The 23462-nt window shown below is 44.4% G+C and overlaps 1 protein-coding gene across 1 annotated transcript in view; it reads right to left on the bottom strand.

The window, feature by feature from the left end:
- The window catches only part of LOC140186956 (uncharacterized), a 194278-nt gene that overhangs the window by 96094 nt on the left and 74722 nt on the right, over window positions 1-23462 (bottom strand). The window contains exon 7 of the mRNA XM_072241814.1: window positions 19798-19923. Within this exon, the coding sequence (XP_072097915.1) occupies window positions 19798-19923 (126 nt within the window). The remainder of the gene's footprint in view (window positions 1-19797; window positions 19924-23462) is intronic.

Below are 23462 nucleotides of genomic sequence, written 5' to 3' on the forward strand. Positions count from 1 at the left end.
TCCACCACTTTCTCTAGACTTTTCCCAAAAATGGTACGTAGATGTCAGAGTTTTACCATGTTAGCATTTGTGCCAGTGCATGGCCGTGGGACATAGATGAACACACTCCACAGTCCTTGGTAAATTAGTTTTAATGCTCTTTTATGGGGAGCACAGGCAGAGGAAGGAGGAGGATCTGAAGATTCTTCTGGCCAGCACCAATAATTAATAAAGAGTCCACTTCCAGATTATACATGAAAAACCTATCCCATTGAAATCCCAAACACGAGGAAATTTGCAGATGCTGGAATTTCAAGCAACACACATAAAAGTTGCTGGTGAACGCAGCAGGCCAGGCAGCATCTCTAGGAAGAGGTACAGTCGACGTTTTAGGCTGAGACCCTTCATCAGGACTCCTTTCTGGGAAGTGCTATAGAGCTATTAAAACAAAAACTTCTTGCCATCTTAAAAGTTTCCTCTGCCAGACAGTTAATCAGATCAACCATTCTAGTTAGTCCTGACGAAGGGTCTCGGCCAGAAACGTCGACTGTACCTCTTCCTAGAGATGATGCCTGGCCTCCTGCGTTCACCAGCAACTTTTATGTGTGTTGCTTCCATTGAAATCCAATAACTGGTTCCCTGCTGAGAGCATGAATATTTCCCTATCTAGATTCTAACAGGGAATAGCCTTCGGAAGGATTGAATTGGCACCAGATGTCTTCTGGGGACAAAACAGACCACAGATGCTGGAATCTGGATCAATATGACAGATGCTAGAGGGACTCAGCAGGCCAGGGAGCATTTGTTCGGGGTTGGGTGGGGTTGGAATGGTTCATGTTGGGACCTGTCATCTGGACTGGGTTTTCACTGAAAACATTAACTGTCCATTTCTCTCCACCGGTGCAGCCTGACCCGCTGAGATTTTCCAGAAATCTGTTGCTGCAGATTTCTTCTGTTTTATAGGATAGAGCAATAAAAAAGGGATATGATAGAGGTCAAAACACACACAATACTGGAGGAATTCAGCAAGTCAGGCAGCATTTATAGAGGGGAATAAATAGTGGACCTTTCAGGCCAAGATCCTTGATTATGTATCCTGATGAAGGGTCTCAGCCTGAAGCATCCATGGTTTATTCCCCTCCATAGATGATGACTGACTTGCTGAGTTCTGCTACCATTATTTATTTATTTACAGATACAGCAAGTTATCAGGCCCTTCTGGCCCACGAGCCCTCACCACCCAATTAACCTGCTGACCCATACATCTTTGGAATAATTCAGGAGACCAGAGCACCTGGAGAAAACCCAGTTGGTCATGGTGGAGAAGTTACAAACTCCTTACAGACAGCCGTGGGAATTGAACCCGAGTCACTGATGCTGTGATAGTGTAATGCTAACCACTGCACTACCATGCCTGGGTATGTTGCTGAAGATTTCCAGCATCTGCTGTATCTTGTGTGTCTATGACAGAGATCGATCCATTATTCTCTTATCCCGGAGTGTTCAGCTTCCTGGGGAAATGACAAGTCTCCAGGTAAAACAGCAGACACACAAACTTGCAGCCAAATTCCCATCATACTGAATTTGAGTGGATTAGTCCAAGTCAGATATCAAACTGTTAATAATTCTGGTCCCACTATCTTCTAGGTCACTTGGCTGCAAAAAGCAGGGAAGGATAGCTCAGAAAGAAGGCTCATTTCCACCTTCACAGATAGAAGGGGTTGATAATAACTCCAGGATTAGCCACTATCCACCTTCCCCACCTGTCCCTCTGCCCCACAGAATAAGAGTAATGTTCATCTGTTCCTTATTTCTCCTCAATGGATCAGTGCCAGCTGTGTTATTACCGCTCACAGAGAGGGTCCTGACATCGGCCATCACTGTCTGGTTTGGTGCAGCATCCTCTCTCAATATACAAAAACTGCCGTGAATTGTCTGGTCGGCAGAACAGGTCATGGGCTGCAGTCTACCATCACTGCAGGACCTGTGTGTGTCCAGGACAAAGAAGCGGTCATTGCAGACACTACCCAACCAGTAAACTGCCTTTTCCTCAAGCTCCCTTCTGGGAAGCGTGATAGAACTATGAAAACAAAAACTTCTTGCCATCTTAAAAGTTTCTTCTCCCAGACAGTTAACTAGATCAACCACTCTAGTTAGCCCCCAGCCCCTCTACTACCTCTGCCACTGCACTGCATTGTAAATAATAACAATAATACAAAATACAAACTCATATATGAAATAAATAAAATAAATAAACGAGTCCTGACTAAGGGTCTCGGCCTGAAACGTCGACTGTACCTCTTCCTAGAGATGCTGCCTGGCCTGCTGCGTTCACCAGCAACTTTTATGTGTGTTGTTTCATAAATGATATCACATCTTTCTATAAATACAAGCCTGATCCAGTTTTAGAGTCAGAATACCCCAAATTATATTATGACCAATCAGTTATTACAGACGGAACAATCCCTAATAACCGTCCAGATATAATAATACAGGATAAACAAGCAAGAGTTACTTACTTAATAGATATAGCCATTCCTAACATACATTTACAGAAATCAGTAAGTGAAATACACCAGAAATATGCTGAATTAAAAGAGGAAATTCAAAGACTATGGAACATAAACAGGGTATACATTGTCCCAACAGTATTATCTACAACTGGTGTCATCTCAAAGACACTACACAATAGCATAAACAATTAGGGCTACACAGTAATATCTATGTAAATCTTCAGAAAGCCACAATACTGAACACCACTAGAACAGTCCAAACGTTCCTAGCAATTGGCAAATGAATGTGTTTGGCTATGCCGTACCTTAGGTTTTACCAGTTTAGGCTGAGAAAAAATAAAGAAAAATAACTTTGTTTATAGAGCACTTTTCATATAGTTGTGTAGTTCAAAGTAATTTACAATGGGGTAAAAGGACAAATATGAAAACAAAATAAATAATAAAAATAAACATGAAAATAAAAGACAAAATGATGTCCATTAAAAGCAAGGTTAAATAAACAGGTTTTGAGCTGGTGTTTAAAAGTGTCAACTGCGTCTGCATCTCCTTATGGTTTCAGGTATAGTTTAGGAGCATAGTTCAAGAAGGCTGACCAAGCAATTCCCTTTTGAGGGAGATGGTTTAAATTTAAAAGACCTGAGAGCTCAAGAATGTTCTTAAAATGAAAATGATTCTGTGCTATACCCCAGTCCCAGACCACTAAGAGCTTTAAAAACAAGTAAGAGAACTTTAAAATCAATTCTGAAAGTTACAGGAAGCCAATGCAGAGTAGCTAGTACAGGAGTGATATGTTCCCTCGTCCTGGTTTGAGTTAGGAGTCTAGCATTCTGAATGAGTTGAAGTGTGTCAATAGATTGCTTTGGAAGGTTACTAAATAGTGCACTGCAATAATCTAGTCTGTTTGATACAAAGGCATGAATTAGCTTTTCAGCATCATTATGCGACAGCAACAAATGTACCTTTGTAATAATAAGGCCACTTTCTTTATGTACTTTAAACCACTTTTTTTAATGCTGTTTACATTGTAAATACATGTTGGTATTTATGTATTTATGCACATTTTATTCCAGGTTAGTACTTTAACCTCCAACTTTATTTTTATATAATTCTTTATTCTTTATAACTGTTGAATGTTATTTTTTGTTGCAAGTCATTCCTAATACATGTAAATGTATATGTTGAATAAAGTTGATCCATGATCAATATGTCTGCAGTAAACGCAATCTCAATGGTTCTTCACACAGCCTTAGATCACCTGGACAACACAAACACCTATGTCAGGATGCTGTTCGTTGACTATAGCTCAGCGCTTAATACCATCATTCCTACAGTCCTGATTGATCAGCTGCAGAACCTGGACCTCAGTACTCCCTCTGCAATTGGATCTTCGACTTCCTAACTGGAAGTCCCCAATCTATCTCCTTCTCGCTGACACTGGTGCACCTCAGGGGTGTGTGCTGATGTGTGCCATGATTGTATGGCTAGTCATATCTCAGATGCCATCTATAATCTTGCTGATGATGCAACCATTGTTGGCAGAACCTCAGATGGAGATGAGAGAAGTTTCAGGAGCGAGATCTATCAGCTAGTTGAGTGGTGTCGCAGCAACAACCTTGCACCCTTGCACTCAACACCAATACGACCAAAGAGCTGATTGTGGACTTCAGAAAGGGTAGGACCATGGAACATGAACCAATCTTCATAGAGGGAGCAAAAGTGGAGAGAGTGAGCAATTTCAAGTTCCTAGGTGTCAACATCTCTGAAGATCTAATCTAGTCCCAACAAATCAATGCAGCTATTAAGAAGGCAAGACAGTGGCTATATTTCATTAGGAGTTTGAGGAGATTTGGTTTGTCACCTAAAACACTTGAAAACATCTACAGATGTACTGTGGAGATCATTCTGACAGGCTGCATCACTATCTGGTATGGGAGGGTGCGGGGTAGGGCTACTGGACAAGATTGAAAGAAGCTACAGAAAGTTGTAAGATTAGCTCCATCTTGGGTACTAGCCTCTGTAGTATCCAAGACACCTTCAAGGATTGGTGCCTCAGAAAGCTGGCGTCCATTATTAAGGATCCCCATCACCCAGGGCATGCCCTCTTCTCACTACTACCATCAGGAAGGAGGTACAGAAGCCTCAAGGTACACCATCAGCGATTCAGGAACAGCTTCTTCCCCTCTGCCATCCAATTCCTAAATGGACATTGAACCCATGAGCACCACCTCACTTTTTTTTGCTGTTTCTATTTTTGCACTATTTTTAATTTAACCCCTATACGAGGGATGATTGATTAGTTTGTAGCCTAAGATAGAAGGAGTCAATTTTAGAAAACCTAGCACATTTATTTTTCAACATAGTCCCCTCCTACATTTACACGCTTAGTCCAGCAGTCGTGGAGCATACGGATCTTGGACCTCCAGAAAGTGTCCACAGATGGGTGATTGATAAATTCGTGGCCTAAGGTAGAAGGAGATGAGTTATACAGCTCTCGTTATATGCACATGCAGGTCAACTCTTTGAGTGATTATGCTGAAAGTTTGAGGTAAATAACTCATCTCCTTCTACCTTAGGCCACAAACTTATCAATCACTCCTGATGAGTTATTTACTTCAAACTTTCTGCATTAGCACTCAGACTTGAAATGCATGTGCATGTAATGAGAGCCGTATAACTCATCTCCTTCTACCTTAGGCCACGAACTTAGCAATCACCCATCTGTGGACACTTTCTGGAGGTCCAAGATCCGTATGCTCAACGACCGCTGGACTAAGCGTGTAAATGTAGGAGGGGACTATGTTGAAAAATAAATGTGCTAGGTTTTCTAAAATTGATTCCTTCTACCTTAGGTCACAAACATATCAATCACCCCTCGTACATTACTTTTTGTAATTTATTTATTTATTTTTCTATATTATTATGTATTGCAATGTACTGCCTCCGCTAAGTTAACAAATTTCACAACAGATGCCGGTGATATTAAGCTGGATTCTGATTCTTAATTCAGCTTATTAATGCTGATATATTGTTGCCTGGTTGAGTATACATCTGAAAAGCAGTACAATAAATAACCTTTTGTCCGATGGACCAACGGGCTGAGGTCTGAGCTAGGAACAACAACGGATGACAGTAGCTTACTGCTGTCTCTTCTCCCAAGTGTGGAGAACACTGGCCAGAGCAGAAAAAGGAGCTGACACTATGGACAGTGGAGCTAATTAATCTTTGATGCAGAGGCTCCACACATGCCTCGCAAGCTTTTGGCTTCTATGACTGGGCACCAACACATCCAGTAAAGACATGCTAATTGAACAGGGTGAAATAGGCAGTGTGTGAGAGGATGGAGGTGCATGTGGATGAATAAGTTATAATGTTAGCTGTGTAAATGAAAAGTCATGGGTTAATTTAATTCTTCCACCTACTTACGTGGCAGGAGTGGCAATGGGTTAAGAGATTCCCTGACCCATCGGCCAGCTCATCAGTGTTTATGGAATTGAGACAAGCAGGCTGGTCTGGTGGTAATTGGTCAAAGTCAAAGTAAATTTCATATCAAAATTCATATAAGTCACCATATACCACCTTGAGATTCATTTTCCTGTAGGCATGTACAGGAAAATAAAGAAATATTATAGAATTTATAAAAAACTGTACATAAACAAAGACTGACAAAGAATGAATGTGCAAACGAAGACAAATCACGCAAATAATAATAAAAAAACAAAGAAACAATAATGAGAACATCGTAACAAACAAAATGCAGAAGAACTCAGCAGGGCAGGCAGTATCCATGAAGAGGAATAAACAGTCGATGTTTCCAGATTTCAGCATTGCAGAATCTCTTGTGTTTATGATTACACTGACAACATGAGCTTCACGCTACCTTAAAAGTTTCTTCCTCCAGGCAGTTAATCTGATCAATTATTCTAGCTAGTCCCCCCCACCCCAATCCCTCTATCCATCATCAAGGTCCCTCAGTCTATTACCTGAGTCACTGCACTGTAAACACCTTAAGCCACTTTTTATAAAACTGCTTACTTTGTAAATACATGCTGGCATTTATGTATTTATGCTCATTTTAATCCATATAACCTTTAACCTCTAACTTTATTTGCAGCCCCATGTACAGTACAGCAACACCACGAGCATCTTGCACCTCACAACCTGGTCGTTTTCTCCAACCGAGGTGGGGGTGGCACCATTCCCACAAAGCCACATCCTAGTTCACCTTTGCTGTATAGAATGCCCACTGCTTAGTTCCAAATCATACTTTGGTCCCTTAGGTTAATCAGAGGTGATGGTGAAGGGAAACAAAAGTTCTAGTGGATAAATTGCCCAAGAAACAGGGCTCCATTCTTGCTGTGATTCACTCCAGCCTGTTCAAACTCATCAGAGCAACTTTATGGAAAAAAACAGAAGATTTCAATGCCTGGGTTCGCTGGAGGTTGGAGGATGAAGAGCGTGCCCTGTCCTGGCATTAGTTGTGTTTGTGCATGTGTGGTGGGTGTGAGGGAGGAGGTGGGCTTGTTTAGCTGCTGTTGCTTTGTTACTTGGTACGTTCTATTTTGTTGTGCTCTGCGTTGTTCTGCTGAGCATATTGGGCATGCTACGTTGGCACCAGAACAGGTGTTGACATTTGCGGACTGCCCCCGGTACATCCTTGGGTGTGTTGGTTGTTAACACAAGCAATGCATTTTACTGTATGTCTCCATGTACGTGTGATAAATACATCTGAATCTGAACAAATGGCATTGGCGTTGAGATGGGATGAAGGTCTGATGCTGGGAACCTGGAACCTACCCACAGAGAGCTGCTGTGGTTGTCGGCTCAACATAAAATTTCAGAACTGGGATCGATGGATCTTTGTTCGTGAGGCTATGAAGAGATATTGGATCTGGTGATGGTGCTGTTCAAAAGGTTCTTTGGAAGTCAAGACTGAGGTGTGGTTGCATCCATTTTATCAGATGTTCATCATTGTACAGGTCAGATAGAGCCTGCCTGTACCAGCAAGGCAAGTAACGTGACAGCAATTAATGAGTAAAGAGAAAATGGAAGTTGGGAGAAAAGGCAAGTTACAAAGACAGGACCTTATGTTCTCTTCATGGGATACCGTGGGGCAACACGGTAGCATAAGGGTTAGTGCAAGGATTTACAGCAGCCAGCTGTAAGATCAGGGCTCAGTTCTCACTGCTGTCTGTAAGGAGTTTGTATGTTTCCCTGTGACGCCTGGTTTTCCTCCGGGTGCTTCAGTTTCCTCCCACCTTCCATCGTTAGGGTTGGCGAGTTGTGGACATGCTCTGTATGTCAGCGGCTGAAGCACGGTGACACTTGTGGTTATGCATCACAATCCTTGCTGATTTGAGTTGACATAAGATAGTGCATTTCATGGTATGTTCCAATCTACCTGCGACAAATGAGGCTAATCTTTAAATCTTTCCTAATGCTGCAAAGTAGTTGAAGCTGGGTAGATAAAGAAGTTTTTTTCTGATAAGAACAGCCTGTGAGACAAGGACAGTCATCATTTACACTGACCTGCCATCTCAGGCTCACATACAAAGAAACTATTTAAGTACAGAACTAGCTATACTGAAAATACATTCAACGTTTACAGACAGGTGATTAGACAACCATATAAGCAAATATATAGAAAGTTAAACTACAAAAAAGGTGACAATTTAAGTGGCAATTTAGATCCTAATCCAACAGGGATATGGAACCAAGAAGAAAAAAAGTGAAAAATAAAATCTGGGAGCCCTAGCAACACACACAAAATACTGGAGGAACTATACCTCACCATACTTGTACACAGACAATAAACTTGACCACCAAAGTTCTGCAGACATTGATATGGACCCTGGATCACTGTTGATGGAATGGCTGCCTGTCAATGATGATTATCATGCCTGTGGTTCTCTGTCTGAGCTTCCTGACACAAATAATTATACAATTAAGTTCAGATAACTACGTTCTCCTGAATACACATTTTGATAAGGCAAATGACATTTCACGTTTTACTTGGGGACTTGCGTGCTGTTTCAGAATGAGTGATCTAGTTTATGGGCCGGAGACGGGAAGGCGTTCAGCTTCAGGTCAGGGTGAGCAGAGGGTGAGCAGTATAATCACAGCAGGATGTGTATGGAGTAGATCCAGCTGAGGCAACACATTTCTCTGAGAGGCACAGAAAGGTTTCAATTATTTTCTCTATTCTTGAATTTTACTTGTGAATAGCTGAGCTAAGCAGACCTACAGTACATCCAACTTTTAACTCAATTAAATTATCAGCCACCTGCAATGAAACTTGCAGAAACTGAGCCCAAGTATTCGACTTTTTAATGTTTTTTTTCTCTCTGGGTCTGTTTGACTGCTATTTATTAAAGAATGGAATTTAGTCTGACCCAAATGAAATCTTCCCTGCATCACTAAAAATTTACATTTGAAAGCTTTACTAAACACTCTTTTGTCCACAGGCACATTTCCAAAATATGTGCATTTTTTGAATTATTATTTAGTTTGGAAGAGGTAATGGTCAGAGATGACTAATCTAAGAATAAGGGGGTCTTGTAACCGAAAGCAGTAAGGAAAACAAAGTAACAGAAAATAGTAGAAACACACAGTAGGTCAGACAGCATCTGAAGAGAGGGAAATAGAGTTAACATTTCAGATTGTTGACTTTTTATCAGATCTCAGTCATCAGTCATGAGACAATAACTGTTTCAGTCTCTGCAGATGGTGCTGTAACCAGTGAATGAGCCAGCAATGTTTACTTTTGCTTGGAGAAACAGACCGTTTTCCAGATGAGGCATTGTGTTTTGGCCAACTACTTTCAAAACTGGCTAATACTAGGGGGCATATTTTGTAAGGTGACTGAATGAAAGTATAGTGGGGGTTATCAGAAGTTGGTTCCTTACAGAGCTTGGTGGGTCTGTGGAATGCCCTTCCAGGGGTGGAAGTGCAGGCAGATACATTAGGGGCATTTAAGAAGCTCTAAGAGAGACACATGGAGGCCTATGCATGAGGGAGGAGTTAGATTGATCTTAGAGTAGGTTAAAAGGTCAGCACAACATCGTGGGCTGAAGGGCCTGGACTTTCGATGCATTAACTTCCTCTGACAATGTGGTTGGTCTTGCGGGCATCTCGTTGATGCATATACACTTGGAGAGTCCAACACTAGCCTGCTGTCCTCATCACCCATCCCACCTCATCCCTCAGAGGAAGAGGGTACCAAGTAATGTTGGAAGAGGTCAGAAAATTTCAATAGCCTTTCAAGCTATGCTCCTGTTGGAAAGGGAAGGGAGGTCATAACTGAGGAAGTAAATGCAATTGCAAACTTTAATATCCATTTCCTCAAGACTGTTACTGGAGTGGAACATCACAACAGTGAGTGGTTAGCGCAACGTTGTTAAAGCTTGGGACATCGGAGTTTGGAGTTCATTTCCAATGTCATCTGTAAAGAACCTGTGCACACGCCCCATGGAATGCATAGGTTTTCTCCAGGGGCTCTGGTTTCCTTCCACAGTCCAAAGACATTCTGGTTTGTAGGTTAGTTGGTCATTGTAAATTCTCCCGTGACTTGACTAGGGTTAAGTTGGTGGTTGCTGGGCAGTGAGCCTTGAAGGGCAGTAAGGGCCTATTCCACACTGAATCTCTAAATAAGATTGACAGTAAATAAAGTACACAGGTTCCTGTTTCAGGGGCAGTGGCTTAGCTTCTTATTCTCACCGTATCCAGTTGTCTGTAATGCTGCTAAATCACATCTGCTTACCCAGCCACTGACACGTGCAAGGTAATGCTCATTCACGCCTCTTCGGTCAGCAGCCTCAATAACTTAGTGCATCAGAGTCGATAAATTTAGAACGAACTATCCTCTGAAGGAATTTCGTGAATCGACGTCTGTGGGTGTGAAGAAACTGTCCACGTCTGGGGTCGAGACCCTGCATCCAGACCTGTGTTCTGGTGTCCTGGGCCTCATGCATGTCTCGACCTGAAGCATCAACAGTAAACACAAAATACTCTGCAGATGCTGGGGTCAAAGCAACACTCACAACACGCTGGAGGAACTCAGCAGGTCGGGCAGCATCCGTGGAAATGATCAGTTCCTTCCCTAACCCCACAGATGCTGCTCGACCCACTGAGTATCTGCAGCAAATCACTCATTGCTCCAGATTCCAGCTTCTGCAGTTGCACATATCTCAATAATTTATTTATTATGAGAACCAGCACAGTAACAGGCCTTTAATGAGCCCACGCCACTTAATTACATCCTCATGATCAGTTAACCTGCTAACCTGCACTTCTTTGGTCTGTGGGAGGAAACCAGAGCACCCAGAGGAAACCCATGCAGTCACAGGGAGAACATACAAACTCCTTATGGATGGCAGTGGGAATTGAACCTGGGTTTGTGGCACTGAAACAGAATTACACCAACCACTATACTACCATGCCACTCCAAACTTGAATTTGAATCCATATGAATCTGTTAAATCAAAACTTATTTTATGAAAGTAGTTTGGAATGTAAGTGGAAGTGCAAACTTTTATATCCATTACTTCAGCACCATCACTGGAGTAGGTTTGGTGGAATGATTGCACCTGCCTTTAGTTCAGGCTTACCTTAGAATCAGTGATAAGGATCACCATGTTTTTGTTAGTAAGAGGGTCTAGGATCGAACCTCAGTATAAAGGGATGGACCATTAAAACTGAGATGAGGAGGAATTTCATCAGACAGAGGGTAGTGAATCTGTGGAATTCGTTGCTGCAGAGGGCTGTGGATGCCAAGTCATTGAGTATATTGAAGGCAGAGATTGATAGGCTCTTGATTGGTTAGGGAATTAAGGGTTATGGGGAGAGGCAGGAGAACGTGGTTGAAAAATATAATCAGCCATGATTAAATGGTGGAACAGACTGATGGGCTGAATGGCCTACTTCTTCTCACATATGTTTTCATATCTTACGTTCCTGCTTCAGGTATTATCACTGCCAGATTATGATAAAAAGCTCATTAATATACTGTGGCTAAATATTCTTGCCTTTAAGTATATTCTCCATGCTAAATAACCAAACATGTGCAGGGAATTTTACAAGTTCGTTCTCACCGCTAACTTTAAACTTCTTTGTGTTGATTTAGTTTGCCTCGTCACCCGTGCAGGTGTTATCCTGTCCCTTTGAGTCACCACCCAGCGAGTTAGAGATACCACATTATTTTACTTTCTAAATTAGTCGTGAAGAAGACCAGCAATGAGGAAGTGAGACAAAGGACATCTGTGGTTGGATGTTGAACTGGCAAACCAGCCAGGACAAGGGCTGTTGGCCTCACCACAGATCCGTTGTTTTATTGTTGGTTGTCGTGATCTGTGTAATTTGGCCAAGCGTGGGCGTAGTGAGTATACCATGTTGGCATCGGAATGTGTGTCGACACTTGCCCCCCAGAACATCCTTGGGCGTGTTGGCTGTTGATGCAAATAATTCATTTCAATGTACATGTGGCAAATAAATCTGAATCCAAATCTGAAAGGAAGCACTCCTACATTAAGTGACCAAAAATCACGTCCTGATAAATATCAGAACCATGCAACGAGACTGGTGTGCACTTCAATTACTATGATTTACGTCGAGCCATCAAGGTGGCAAAATGGCAACACAAGAACAAAACGCGGTCACAGCTTTGTGACAATGGCACATGCAGTGTATGGCAAGGACTGCACACCATCGCAGACTTCAACAGGAAACCTGGCAGTCCTCCGATATTGCCACCTCATTCCCAGGCAAGCTCATTGTTTTTCATGTTCAACTCGAGGTTGATAGGACTGAACCCCTGAGGAGCGCCACCAATGAGACCTGCACCTCAGTCATCTTCAAGGCTGAGGTACATAGAGCATTCCAACATGTCAACAGCCGCTAGGCAGCAGGGCCGGACAGCATCCCAGGGCACACCCTTAAAGTGTGTGCTGGACAAACTGGCTGGTGTGTTTATGGACATTTTTAACCTCTCCCTCTCCCAGTGTGTAGTGCCCTCCTGTTTCAAATCGTCCTTCATTGTCACTGTACCTAAGAAAACTAAGGTAGCATGTCTGAACGATTGGCATCCTGTCGCACTCACCTCAAATATAAGGAAATGTTTTGACAGGCTGGTTAAAGGATACATCTGCAGCATGCTACCACCCACACTGGACCCCATACAGTTCGCCTACCGACGGAACTGGTCTACTGATGATGTCGTAGCCACAGCACTACACCCCGCCCTCACTCACTTGGAGAAGAGGGATGCATACATTAGAATGCTGTTCCTGGACTACAGTTCAGCGTTCAACACCATAATTCCCCCCAGGCTTGACAGGAAACTCAGAGACCTCGGTCTGCACCCATCCTTGTGCAGCTGGATCCCAGACTTCCTATCGGATCGCCGACAGGTGGTAAGAATGGGCTCCCTCACATCTGCCCCTCCGACCCTCAACACAGGTGCCTCCAGGGTTGTGTCCTGAGTCCCCTCCTCTACTCCCTTTACACCCACAACTGTGCTGCCACACACGGCTCCAATCTGATGATCAAATTCGAAGGTGACATGACTGATCGGCCTTATTTCTAGCAGTAATGAGACAGCCTACAGAGGAGAGGTTGACACCCTGACACAGGATAACAACTTCCCCCCCACCAGTGTCCAAAAAATGAAAGAGTTGATTGTGGATTACAGGAGGAACGGAGACAGGCTCGACCCGATCAGCATCAATGGGACTGCAGATGACAGGGTGAGTGGTTACAAGTTCCTCAGTATACACATCACCGATGATATCACCTGGACTGTACACGCCAGCTTTGAGGCAAAAAAGCACAACAACGTCTCTTACAACTTAGACGACTGAAGAAGTTGGCATGGGCCCCCAAATACTCAAGACCTTCTACAGGGGCACCATTGAGAGCATACTGACTGGCTCTACCATCACCTGGTATGGGAACGGCACCAACCTAGATTGCTGGCACTGCAGAGAGTGGTACAGACAGCCCAGCACATCTATGGATGAGAACTTCCTTCCATTGAGGACATTTATAGTAGCAGGTGCAGAAAGACGGCCTGGAAGGGACACCAGTCACCCCAACCATAAACTGTTTCAGCTGCTTTTTTTTTATTTCAAGATATACTTTATTCAAAAATAAATATATACAATAAACCATTCAATAACCTTTCCTCCTTTACATACGTTTCCATTATACTCAGTAAAATATCCGTATTAATAGCCACCCATGTGGCACTCCAGTAGTTCAGCTTAGCATATCATTGTTGAGGGGTCTACTCCCCGCCCACCGACCCCTCCCACTCCCACGGGTGGAGAAACCTATACTGTGGTCCTTCCCCACCGGGCCCTTGCGGTGGCTGCACCGAGTTTCAGTGCGTCCCTCAGCACGTACTCCTGCAGCCGAGAGTGTGCCAGTCGGCAGCATTCTCCCACAGACATCTCCATGTGCTGGTAGATCATCAAGTTTCGGGCTGACCAAAGAGCGTCTTTCACCGAGTTGATGATCTGCCAGCAGCACCGGATGTTGGTCTCCGTGTGCGTCCCCGGGAACAGCCCATAGATCAGAGAGTCCTCTGTTACGCAGCTGCTGGGGATAAAACGTGACACTAGCCCATCCATCCTCCTCCACACCCTCTTTGCGAACTGGCAGTGTGCAAAGAGGTGGGTCACAGACTCCTCCTCACTGCAGTCCTCCCGTGGGCAGTGGGGTGCGGGGACAACATTCCGGGCGTACAGGAGGGCTCTGACTGGGAGGGCCCCTCTCACCGCCAGCCAGGTGAGGTCTTGGTGCCTGTTGGTGAGATCTGGCGATGAGGCATTTTGCCAGATGAACTGGACAGTCTGCTCAGGGAACCACCCCACTGTGTCCATCACGTCCTTCTCCTGCAGTGCCTGCAGGACACTTCGTGCCGACCACTGCCTGATGGCCCTGTGGTCAAAGGCGTTCTCCTGGAAGAACTTTGCTACGTAGGACAGGTATGCCGGCAACGACCAGCTGACTGGGGCATTGCGCGGGAGTGGGGCCAGACCCATCCTTCGCAGCCAGGGCGACAAGTAGAACCTGGGCACATAGTGGTACTTGGTGCCCACATACCTGGGCTCTACACACAACCTGATGCAGCCACATACGAAGCTGGCCATCAGGGTGAGGGCGACATTGGGGACGTTCTTGCCCCTGTTGTCCAGGGACTTGTGCATGACGGTCCGTCTCACCCGCTCCATCTTGGATCCCCAGACGAATCTGAAGACAGCCCGGGTGATTTCCGAGCTGTAGGAGCGGGGGACGGGCCAGACCTGCGCCAAGTACAGCAGCCCTGAGAGCACCTCACACCTGATGACCAGGTTCTTGCCCATTATCGACAGGGAGCGCCCTCCCCACAGTCCCAGTTTCTGTTTCACCTTGGCAGTCCGCTCCTGCCAGTTCTTGTTGCACGCCTCAGCCCCTCCGAACCAGATCCCCAACACCTTCACGTGGTCAGACCTGATGGTGAAGGGGATGCTGGATCGGTCGGGCCAGTTGCCGAAGAGCATGGCTTCGCTCTTCGTGCGGTTGACCCTGGCCCCCGACGCTAGCTCGAACTGTTCGCAGGTGCCAATCAACCTGCGAACTGACCTCGGATCAGAGCAGAAGACGGTGACGTCGTCCATGTACAGGGAGGTTTTCACTTGGCTGCTTCCCTCTGGCAAACACTATCACATTAAAGCCAGGACCAACAGGCTACGGGATAGCTTCTTTCTACAAGCCATTAGACTTTTAATTTCACACGTCTGTACTTTGCAACTGAGTCATAATGCAAAGATCTTTACTCCCTCACGTTGTGGGATGGATGTAAGATTTAAATAAATTCTAATTCGGTTACTAATCAGGCACGTGGCTAATTGGAAATCCAGATGATGTAGATAAGGGCACCTCTGATTAGTTAGTAATACTAGGAACAACAGTCCTTGTCAGGCGTGTGATTTCTGAACTCAAAATTGCATAGTGTGCATGAGACAAACATAACTTTCTTGTTCCTAAAGCTGTGAATGTAAAGCACAATATACGCCATTTTTTTTTGTCTTTTTCTTCCCTTCCCTTCTCATCAAAGCCAGGAACTCATTCAGCAATAAATCTGCATGAGAAACATGTTATTGTGTTGGCTGAGTGTGTTCCAGGGATCAATTTTACTCACCGGTTTCAGTATATTTACATGTAAATATGCCCTAATCCCTTAATTCCTTAACCTTTTGGGTGACACACAGGTGAAACCAGTTGAGCTGCTGCCTCATAGTGCCAGAAACCCAGGTTCAATCCTGATCTCTGGTGCTGTTTGCATGTTCTCCCTGTGACCAGGTGGGTTTCCTCCAGGTTCCTTGGTTTCCTCCCACATCCAGAAGATGTGGGGGTTGCTAGGTTAATTGCCCACTGTAACAACATGACTCTGCCATAGTTGGATGCATCAGCAAGGGAGATGAGGCTGAGTACAGGGCTACGGTAGGAAACTTTGTCACATGGTGTGAGCAGAATTATCTGCAGCTTAATGTGAAAAAGACTAAGGAGCTGGTGGTAGACCTGAGGAGAGCTAAGGTACCGGTGACCCCTGTTTCCATCCAGGGGGTCAGTGTGGACATGGTGGAGGATTACAAATACCTGGAGATACGAATTGACAATAAACTGGACTGGTCAAAGAACACTGAGGCTGTCTACAAGAAGGGTCAGAGCCGTCTCTATTTCCTGAGGAGACTGAGGTCCCCTAACATCTGCTGGACGATGCTGAGGATGTTCTATGAGTCTGTGGTGGCCAGTGCTATCATGTTTGCTGTTGTGTGCTGGGGCAGCAGGCTGAGGGTAGCAGACACCAACAGAATCAACAAACTCATTCGTAAGGCCAGTGATGTTGTGGGGATGGAACTGGACTCTCTCACGGTGGTGTCTGAAAGGAGGATGCTGTCTAAGTTGCATGCCATCTTGGTCAATGTCTCCCATCCACTACATAATGTACTGGTTGGGCACAGGAGTACATTCAGCCAGAGACTCATTCCACCAAGATGCAGCACAGAGCGTCATAGGAAGTCATTCCTGCCTGTGGCCATCAAACTTTACAACTCCTCCCTTGGAGGGTCAGACATCCTGAGCCAACAGGCTGGTCCTGGACTTATTTCATAATTTACTGGCATAATTTACATCTTACTATTTAACTATTTATGGTTCTATTACTATTTATTATTTACGGAGCAACTGTAACGAAAACCAATTTCCCCAGGGATTAATAAAGTATGACTGTGACTATACTACTATGACTATGTAAGTTGTCCATGGTGACGAGATGAGTGGTAGAATCTTGGGGGAATTGATGGGAATATAGGTAGAATAATAAAAAATGGGAATAAAATAGAGCAGGTGTAAATAGATGGCCGACGGTCAGCATGGACTTGGTGGGTTGAAACGATTGTTTCCATGTTGTGTCTGTCTGTAATGCGTAGTGCCATGAAACCAATCTCATTTTCACAGAGTCGTAGCATCATACAGAACAGGACACGCTGAAATGCTGGCCATTGCACCCATCTAACCTGTTCCCAGTTGCCAGCACTTAGTAGCTTTCTATTTCTTGGAGATTCAAGTGTTTGTCTAGGGCTTGTGACAGCATTCCCTCAGGCACTGTGCTCTGGTTTGTCCTGGTACCATCCCCCCATCCTGACATGGACTATGCCTGGTTTAGCCCTCACGTTTGCCCTCCCAGGTGCAAAGGTTGTGGAAGTTAATTCCCTTCTATGTCCAGCCCAACAACTCTCCAAAGGGTTTGTGCTCCACCATTTCTGCAGCCCACAGTCCCTCCTATGGTAGCTAAACCATAGGAGCAGAATTATGCCATTTGGCCCATCAAGTCTGCTCCACATTCCATCATGGGGTTCATCTATTAGTCATCTCAACTCCCTGCCTTGACTCTGTACCCTTTGACACCCCTACTAATCAAGACCTATCAATATTTGCTTTAAATATACAGCTGTGTGTGGCAATGAATTACACAGATTCACCGCCATCTGTTTAAAGAAATTCCTCCTCGTCCCTTTTCTAAAGGAATGTTCTTCTAATCTGAGGTTAAGTGCTCTCGTCCTAGACTCTCTCACTACTAGAAAAATCCTCTCCACATCCACTCTATATAGGCCTTTCAATACTCAAAGGTATCAATGAGATCCCCCTTCATTCTTCTAAACTCCAGCGAGTACAAGACCAAAACCTTCAAACACTCCTCATATGTTAACCCTTAAATTCCCAAGGTCATTCTCATAAACCTCCTTTGGACTGTCTCAATGCCAACACATCCTTTCTTGGATAAGGGGACCAAAACTGCTCACAATATCCCAGATGTCATCTGAACATTGCCATATAAAGCCTCAGCTTGCCTTTGTATTCCGTAGGCTGCTTAAGTCCTAAGCTTTGGAATTCCCTCCCTAACTCTTTTTGTGTACTGCCCACTTCTTTAAAATCCACCTCCTTGAGCAAACTTTTGATAAATGACACCCAGTGTTAAATTCTGTGTGACTTACATCCCTGCCCCCCGCCCCATGAAGCACCAGGGGACATGCTGCAACATTAAAGGCACTACATAAATATAGTTTCTTGTTATTTCATGCCTGATTCTGCACTGGCAGCACAGTGTGTGATGGCTCCTGCAACACAAGCCTCAAATTTAGTTACAAGTAACAACCAATTTTAAGAGGAATTTGCCATAATTTGCAGGGCATTTCATCTCTTTATATCTGAAGATACCTCTTCTAGAATTATACTTGTTCTAAGTTTGGAATTTCTGGCATATCTTCAGCCTGATTTCAGGTTACCATCTCTTATTAAATATATGAACTCCATACGGACTACATAAAAGATCCTGCAGATGCTAAAAATCTTGAGGAACACACACAAAGTGAGGAACTCAGCAGGTCAGACAACATAAATGGAGGGGGAGAAATCAATATTTTCAGCATCTCTTTGGGATGTGGGAGGAAGCGGATCACCCAGAGGAATCCTACGCAGTCACAGGAAGAACGTGCAAACTCCATGTAAGGAGCAGTGGATGTCAAGATTGAATCTGGATCTCTGCAGCCGTGAGCCAGCAGCTCTACCAGCTAACCCACGGTTCTGCGGTCTAAAATGTATAACAGGTCAGAATGGGAATTTAACTGGGAAAATTAAAGTCAGGGCATTTGAGGAGAAATATTACTGGGAACATGGATTTCTCTGCCACAGAGTATGGAACTGGAACTATTGGAGCATCCGTTGACGCCGCCAAACAAAGTACTGGAGGGACATACCAGTCACAACCCAGCCAGATGCTAGCATGGCTTGAGGGGCTGAATATCCTCTCCTGTCTTACAGCATGCCACTTGTGGTCAACTTTGCGTGCCTTCTCACCCTCTCTCTGATGAAGAAGGTGTACAGGAGTGAGGTGGGTCACTGGTTCAGTGGTGTCACAACGACCTTGCACTCAATGTCAGCAAGACCAAGAAAATGGCTGTGCACTTCAGGAAGGGGAAGTCAGGAGAACGCGTACCAGTCCTCACCGAGGGGTCAGTGAGCAGCTTCTAACTGTCAGCATCTCTGAGGATCTATCCTGAAACCAATATATTGGTGAAATCACAAAGAAGGCATACCAGTGGCTGTACTTCATTAGGAGTTTGAGGAGATTTGGTATGTCACCATAGGCTCTCACAAATTTTCTACAGATGCAGGGTGGAGAGCATTCCAACTGGTTGCATCAGTGGCTGGTGGGGAGCCTCCAACACACTGAATCACAAGAGGCTGTGGAGGGCTGTAGACTCTGCCAGTCCATCTCGGGCACAGTCCTCACCACCACTGAGGGCATCTTCTGGAGGTGGTGCCTCAAGCAGGCAGCATCCATCGCTAAGGACCCTGACCACCCGGGATATACCCTCTTTTCATTTCTACCTTTGAGGAGAAGGTACAGGAGCCTGAAGACACACACTTAACATTTTAAGAACAGCTTCTTCCCCTCCGCCATCAGATTTCTGAATGACCCATGAACACTGTCACATTATTCGTCTTTACAGTATATGCTTGTAACTTATAGTAATATTTGTCTTGCACTGTACTGCCACCATAAAACAACAAGTACATGTTATACATAAGTGATAATAAACCTGATTCTGATTCTCAGTCTGCTTTGCCTTGCACAGATGCTACCTGCCCCATTGACAATCTTCCCAGATGCTGACTGATCTACTGAGAATTTTGGCAAAAGCTGCAAAGTCTGAGTATCAAATTAAGATACAAATTAAGGAGTCTTCGCTTTACCCCACTCACTAACCTTGTCCTGCAATACTTTAATCTCGGTAGTCAGGTTGTTGATATGCTGACGAAGGCGTTGGTTTTCCTCCTGAATTTGCTCCAGCTGGATCCGTTCTTTGTTGAGGCACATGGTCAGGTCCATCACCTATGGGTGAGAGTGAAAACAGAGAAGGAAAAAGGAGTGTCAGACAATATCTCTATATCAAAACAGCAATAACCTTCAGCAAGTTTACACTTGACACAACAGATTTCTGATTGCCATTCATACATTGTGCTATGACAGCCCTGAGCCAAAGGGAGAGTGTTGAAAACACACGCCGCTCAGACAGTCTGGCAGAGCACTGAGAGAGCAGCAGACAGTCTGAGGTGCTGTTTTCCCAACAAGTTTCAGACTGCCTCTTTAAATGTCAGAGGTCCCAAAGCAATATGCAAAGGGAAGTGATGGTGTCCTCCCATATTGGTGCAATCGCAGAGAAGGCACCTCAGCAGCTATACTTCATTAGCAGTTTGAGGAGATTTTACACGTCACCAGAATTTAACAGATGTAATGTGGAGAGCATTCTGACTGTTTGTAATCATCACTGCCCAGGATTGTAAGAGCCTTCCGGGGGTTGCAGACCCAGCTAACTCCTTCACAATCGTAAGCTTCTGCACGATGGAGGCCACTTCAAAAGGTGGTGCCTTGAAAAAGTGGCGTCCATTGTTAAGGACTCTCACCATCTGGGACACACCCTCTTTTCATTATTACCACCAGGGAGCGGGCGCAGGACTCTGAAAACCTAAACTCAATGCTTTAGAAACAGCAACACACATCAAAGTTGCTGGTGAACGCAGCAGGCCAGGCAGCATCTCTAGGAAGCGGTACAGTCAACGTTTCAGGCTGAGACCCTTCATCAGGACTAACTGAAAGGGCGAGTAAGAGATTTGAAAGTGGGAGGGGGAGGGGGAGATCCAAAATGATAGGAGAAGACAGGAGGGGGAGGGATGGAGCCAAGAGCTGGACAGGTGATTGGCAAAAGGGATACGAGAGGATCATGGGACAGGAGGCCTAGGGAGAAAGAAAAGGGGGAGGGGGGGGAAAGCCCAGAGGATGGGCAAGGGGTATAGTCAGAGGGACAGAGGGAGAAAAAGGAGAGAGAGAGAAAGAATGTATGTATATAAATAAATAACGGATGGGGTACGAGGGGGAAGTGGGACATTAGCGGAAGTTTGAGAAGTCAATGTTCATGCCATTAGGTTGGAGGCTACCCAGACGAAATATAAGGTGTTGTTCCTCCAACCTGAGTGTGGCTTCATCTTTACAGTAGAGGAGGCCGTGGATAGATATATCAGAATGGGAATGGGACGTGGAATTAAAATGTGCCCCACCTCCCCTGCGTACCCTATCCGTTATTTATTTATTTATATACACACATTCTTTTTTGCTCTCTCCTTTTTCTCCCTCTTTCCCTCTGACTATACCCCTTGCCCACCCTCTGGGTTCCCCCCTCCCCCTTTTCTTTCTCCCTATGCCTCCTGTCCCATGATCCTCTCGTATCCCTTTTGCCAATCAACTGTCCAGCTCTTGGCTCCATCCCTCCCCCTCCTGTCTTCTCCTATCATTTTGGATCTCCCCCTCCCCCTCCCACTTTCAAATCTCTTACTAGCTCTTCTTTCAGTTAGTGCTGACGAAGGGTCCCGGCCCGAAACGTCGACTGTACCTCTTCCTAGAGATGCTGCCTGGCCTGCTGCGTTCACCAGCAACTTTTGTGTGTGTTGCTTGAAGTTCCAGCATCTGCAGATTTCCTCGTTTTTGCGCTTTAGAAGCAGTTTCTTTCCCTCTATCATCAGACTTCTGAGCGGGCCATGAACATTACCTCGCTATTCATCTTTCTCATTATTTATTCATTATTGTAACGTAATTTGATATGCCTGCACTGTACTGCTGCCATGAAACAACACGTTTCACAACTAATGTCAGTCACCATAAACCTGATTCTGATTCTGATTTGATACAACCCAGAGTGTGGGGCATCTCTCCACTGCCAGGCTCCTGTGGTTCCAGAGCAAACTGGTTTGTATTTTTCCTCCCCCATATTCCCTACTGCCAAGAGTAACTTTCTCAGTTTTGATTAAGTGTCTTTGACTTGAAACATTAACTGTTTCTCTCCACAGATGCTGTTTCACCAGCTGGGTGTTTCCAGCATTTTCTGCTTTTAAAACTGGCAGTTGTTTTTGCTGTTTGCGGTTTTATACACCTTCAGGCACTTTATTACATTAAAGGCATTTGTTAAATTATTGTTGCTAGCATTGTTGGAATCTCACTCTACATACAACTGCATGTCACATTTGTTTTCAAAGCAACAGTGAATCCAAATTGTGGGTTAAAGAGTGAAAGGGGCAACATCTGCTCTTTTAAATGAAAATTTTAACATGTCAGAAACTGGAAATCTAACATCAGATACAAGAACAGAAAATGCTGGGAGCTCTCAGGTGGTGAGGAGTGGCCAATGCATGGGATCGGAAAAGGCTGTAGAGTTGTAGACAGCCAGCTCCACCGTGAGCACCAGGCTCCGCAGCACTGTGGACAATTTCAAACGGTAGTGGGTCAAAATGGCAGCATCCATCATTAAGGACCCCCAGCAACCAAGTCCTCTGGTCATTACTACAATCAGAGAGGAGTTGCACTGTACCGTTAACACAAAACAACAAGTTTCACAACATATGTCAGTGATTATAAACCTGATTCTGACTCTGACAGACAACATCTGTGGAAAGAGAAAAACAATGTATCAGGCATAAGGCCCCACATTCCTACCTGAAACATTCTGTTTCCTCCTCCACAGATGCCACCTTACCCGCTGAGTGTTTCCAACATTTTCTGTTTATTTCCAGCATCCAAGTCCCAAGCACTCCTTCCTGCTTAAGCAGTGGTGCACTTAAACATTTCCATTCAGTGAACTGCACTCAATACTCACCATATGATCTGTTATATATCTTGGAAACTAAACATTAGTCTGACACTTCCTTTTTATTCCGATATCAAGGGAGACCAAGTTCCTGCCTTTTGTCTGTTCCAGGCATCACAAACTCAGCAATGAGGTGTTAGCATTAGGGAGTGAATACCCAGAAGGATATGTCAAACAGAACAGTTCTGTGAAATGTACATCTAAAATAACACACATAAAATGCCGGAGGAACTCAGCAGACAAGGCAGCATCTATGGAAAAGAGTAAACAGTTGACAATTCGGGCCGAAACCCTTCAAGTCCTGATGAAGGTATCAGCCTGAAACATCGACTGTTTACTATTTTCCATGGAGACTGCCTGCCTGAGTTCCTCCGGCATTTTATGTGTATTACTTTGATTTCCAGCATCTGCGGATATTTTTCTTGTTAATCTACAACCAAGGCTGAAAATCTTAATCAAAGGATAATCAAAGATCCCACCCACCCCAGACGTTCTCTCTTATCGTCTCTCTCATCCAACAGAAGATACAACAGCCAGAAAGCACATACCACCAGGTTCAAGGACATTGTTAAATTACAATTGAAAAGATCTCTTATATGAAAAGGTGGACTCTTCACTTCACAATCTAACTTCTCATGACCCTGCATTTTATTGTTATTTTTTCATTATGATGATTATTTGCTTTTTTTGTATTTGCACAGTTTGTATTTATTTGCACTTTGGTTTTTGTCATCTT

Source organism: Mobula birostris, chromosome 23 (genome assembly GCF_030028105.1).
Source record: "Mobula birostris isolate sMobBir1 chromosome 23, sMobBir1.hap1, whole genome shotgun sequence".
NCBI classification, from domain to species: Eukaryota; Metazoa; Chordata; class Chondrichthyes; order Myliobatiformes; family Myliobatidae; genus Mobula; species Mobula birostris.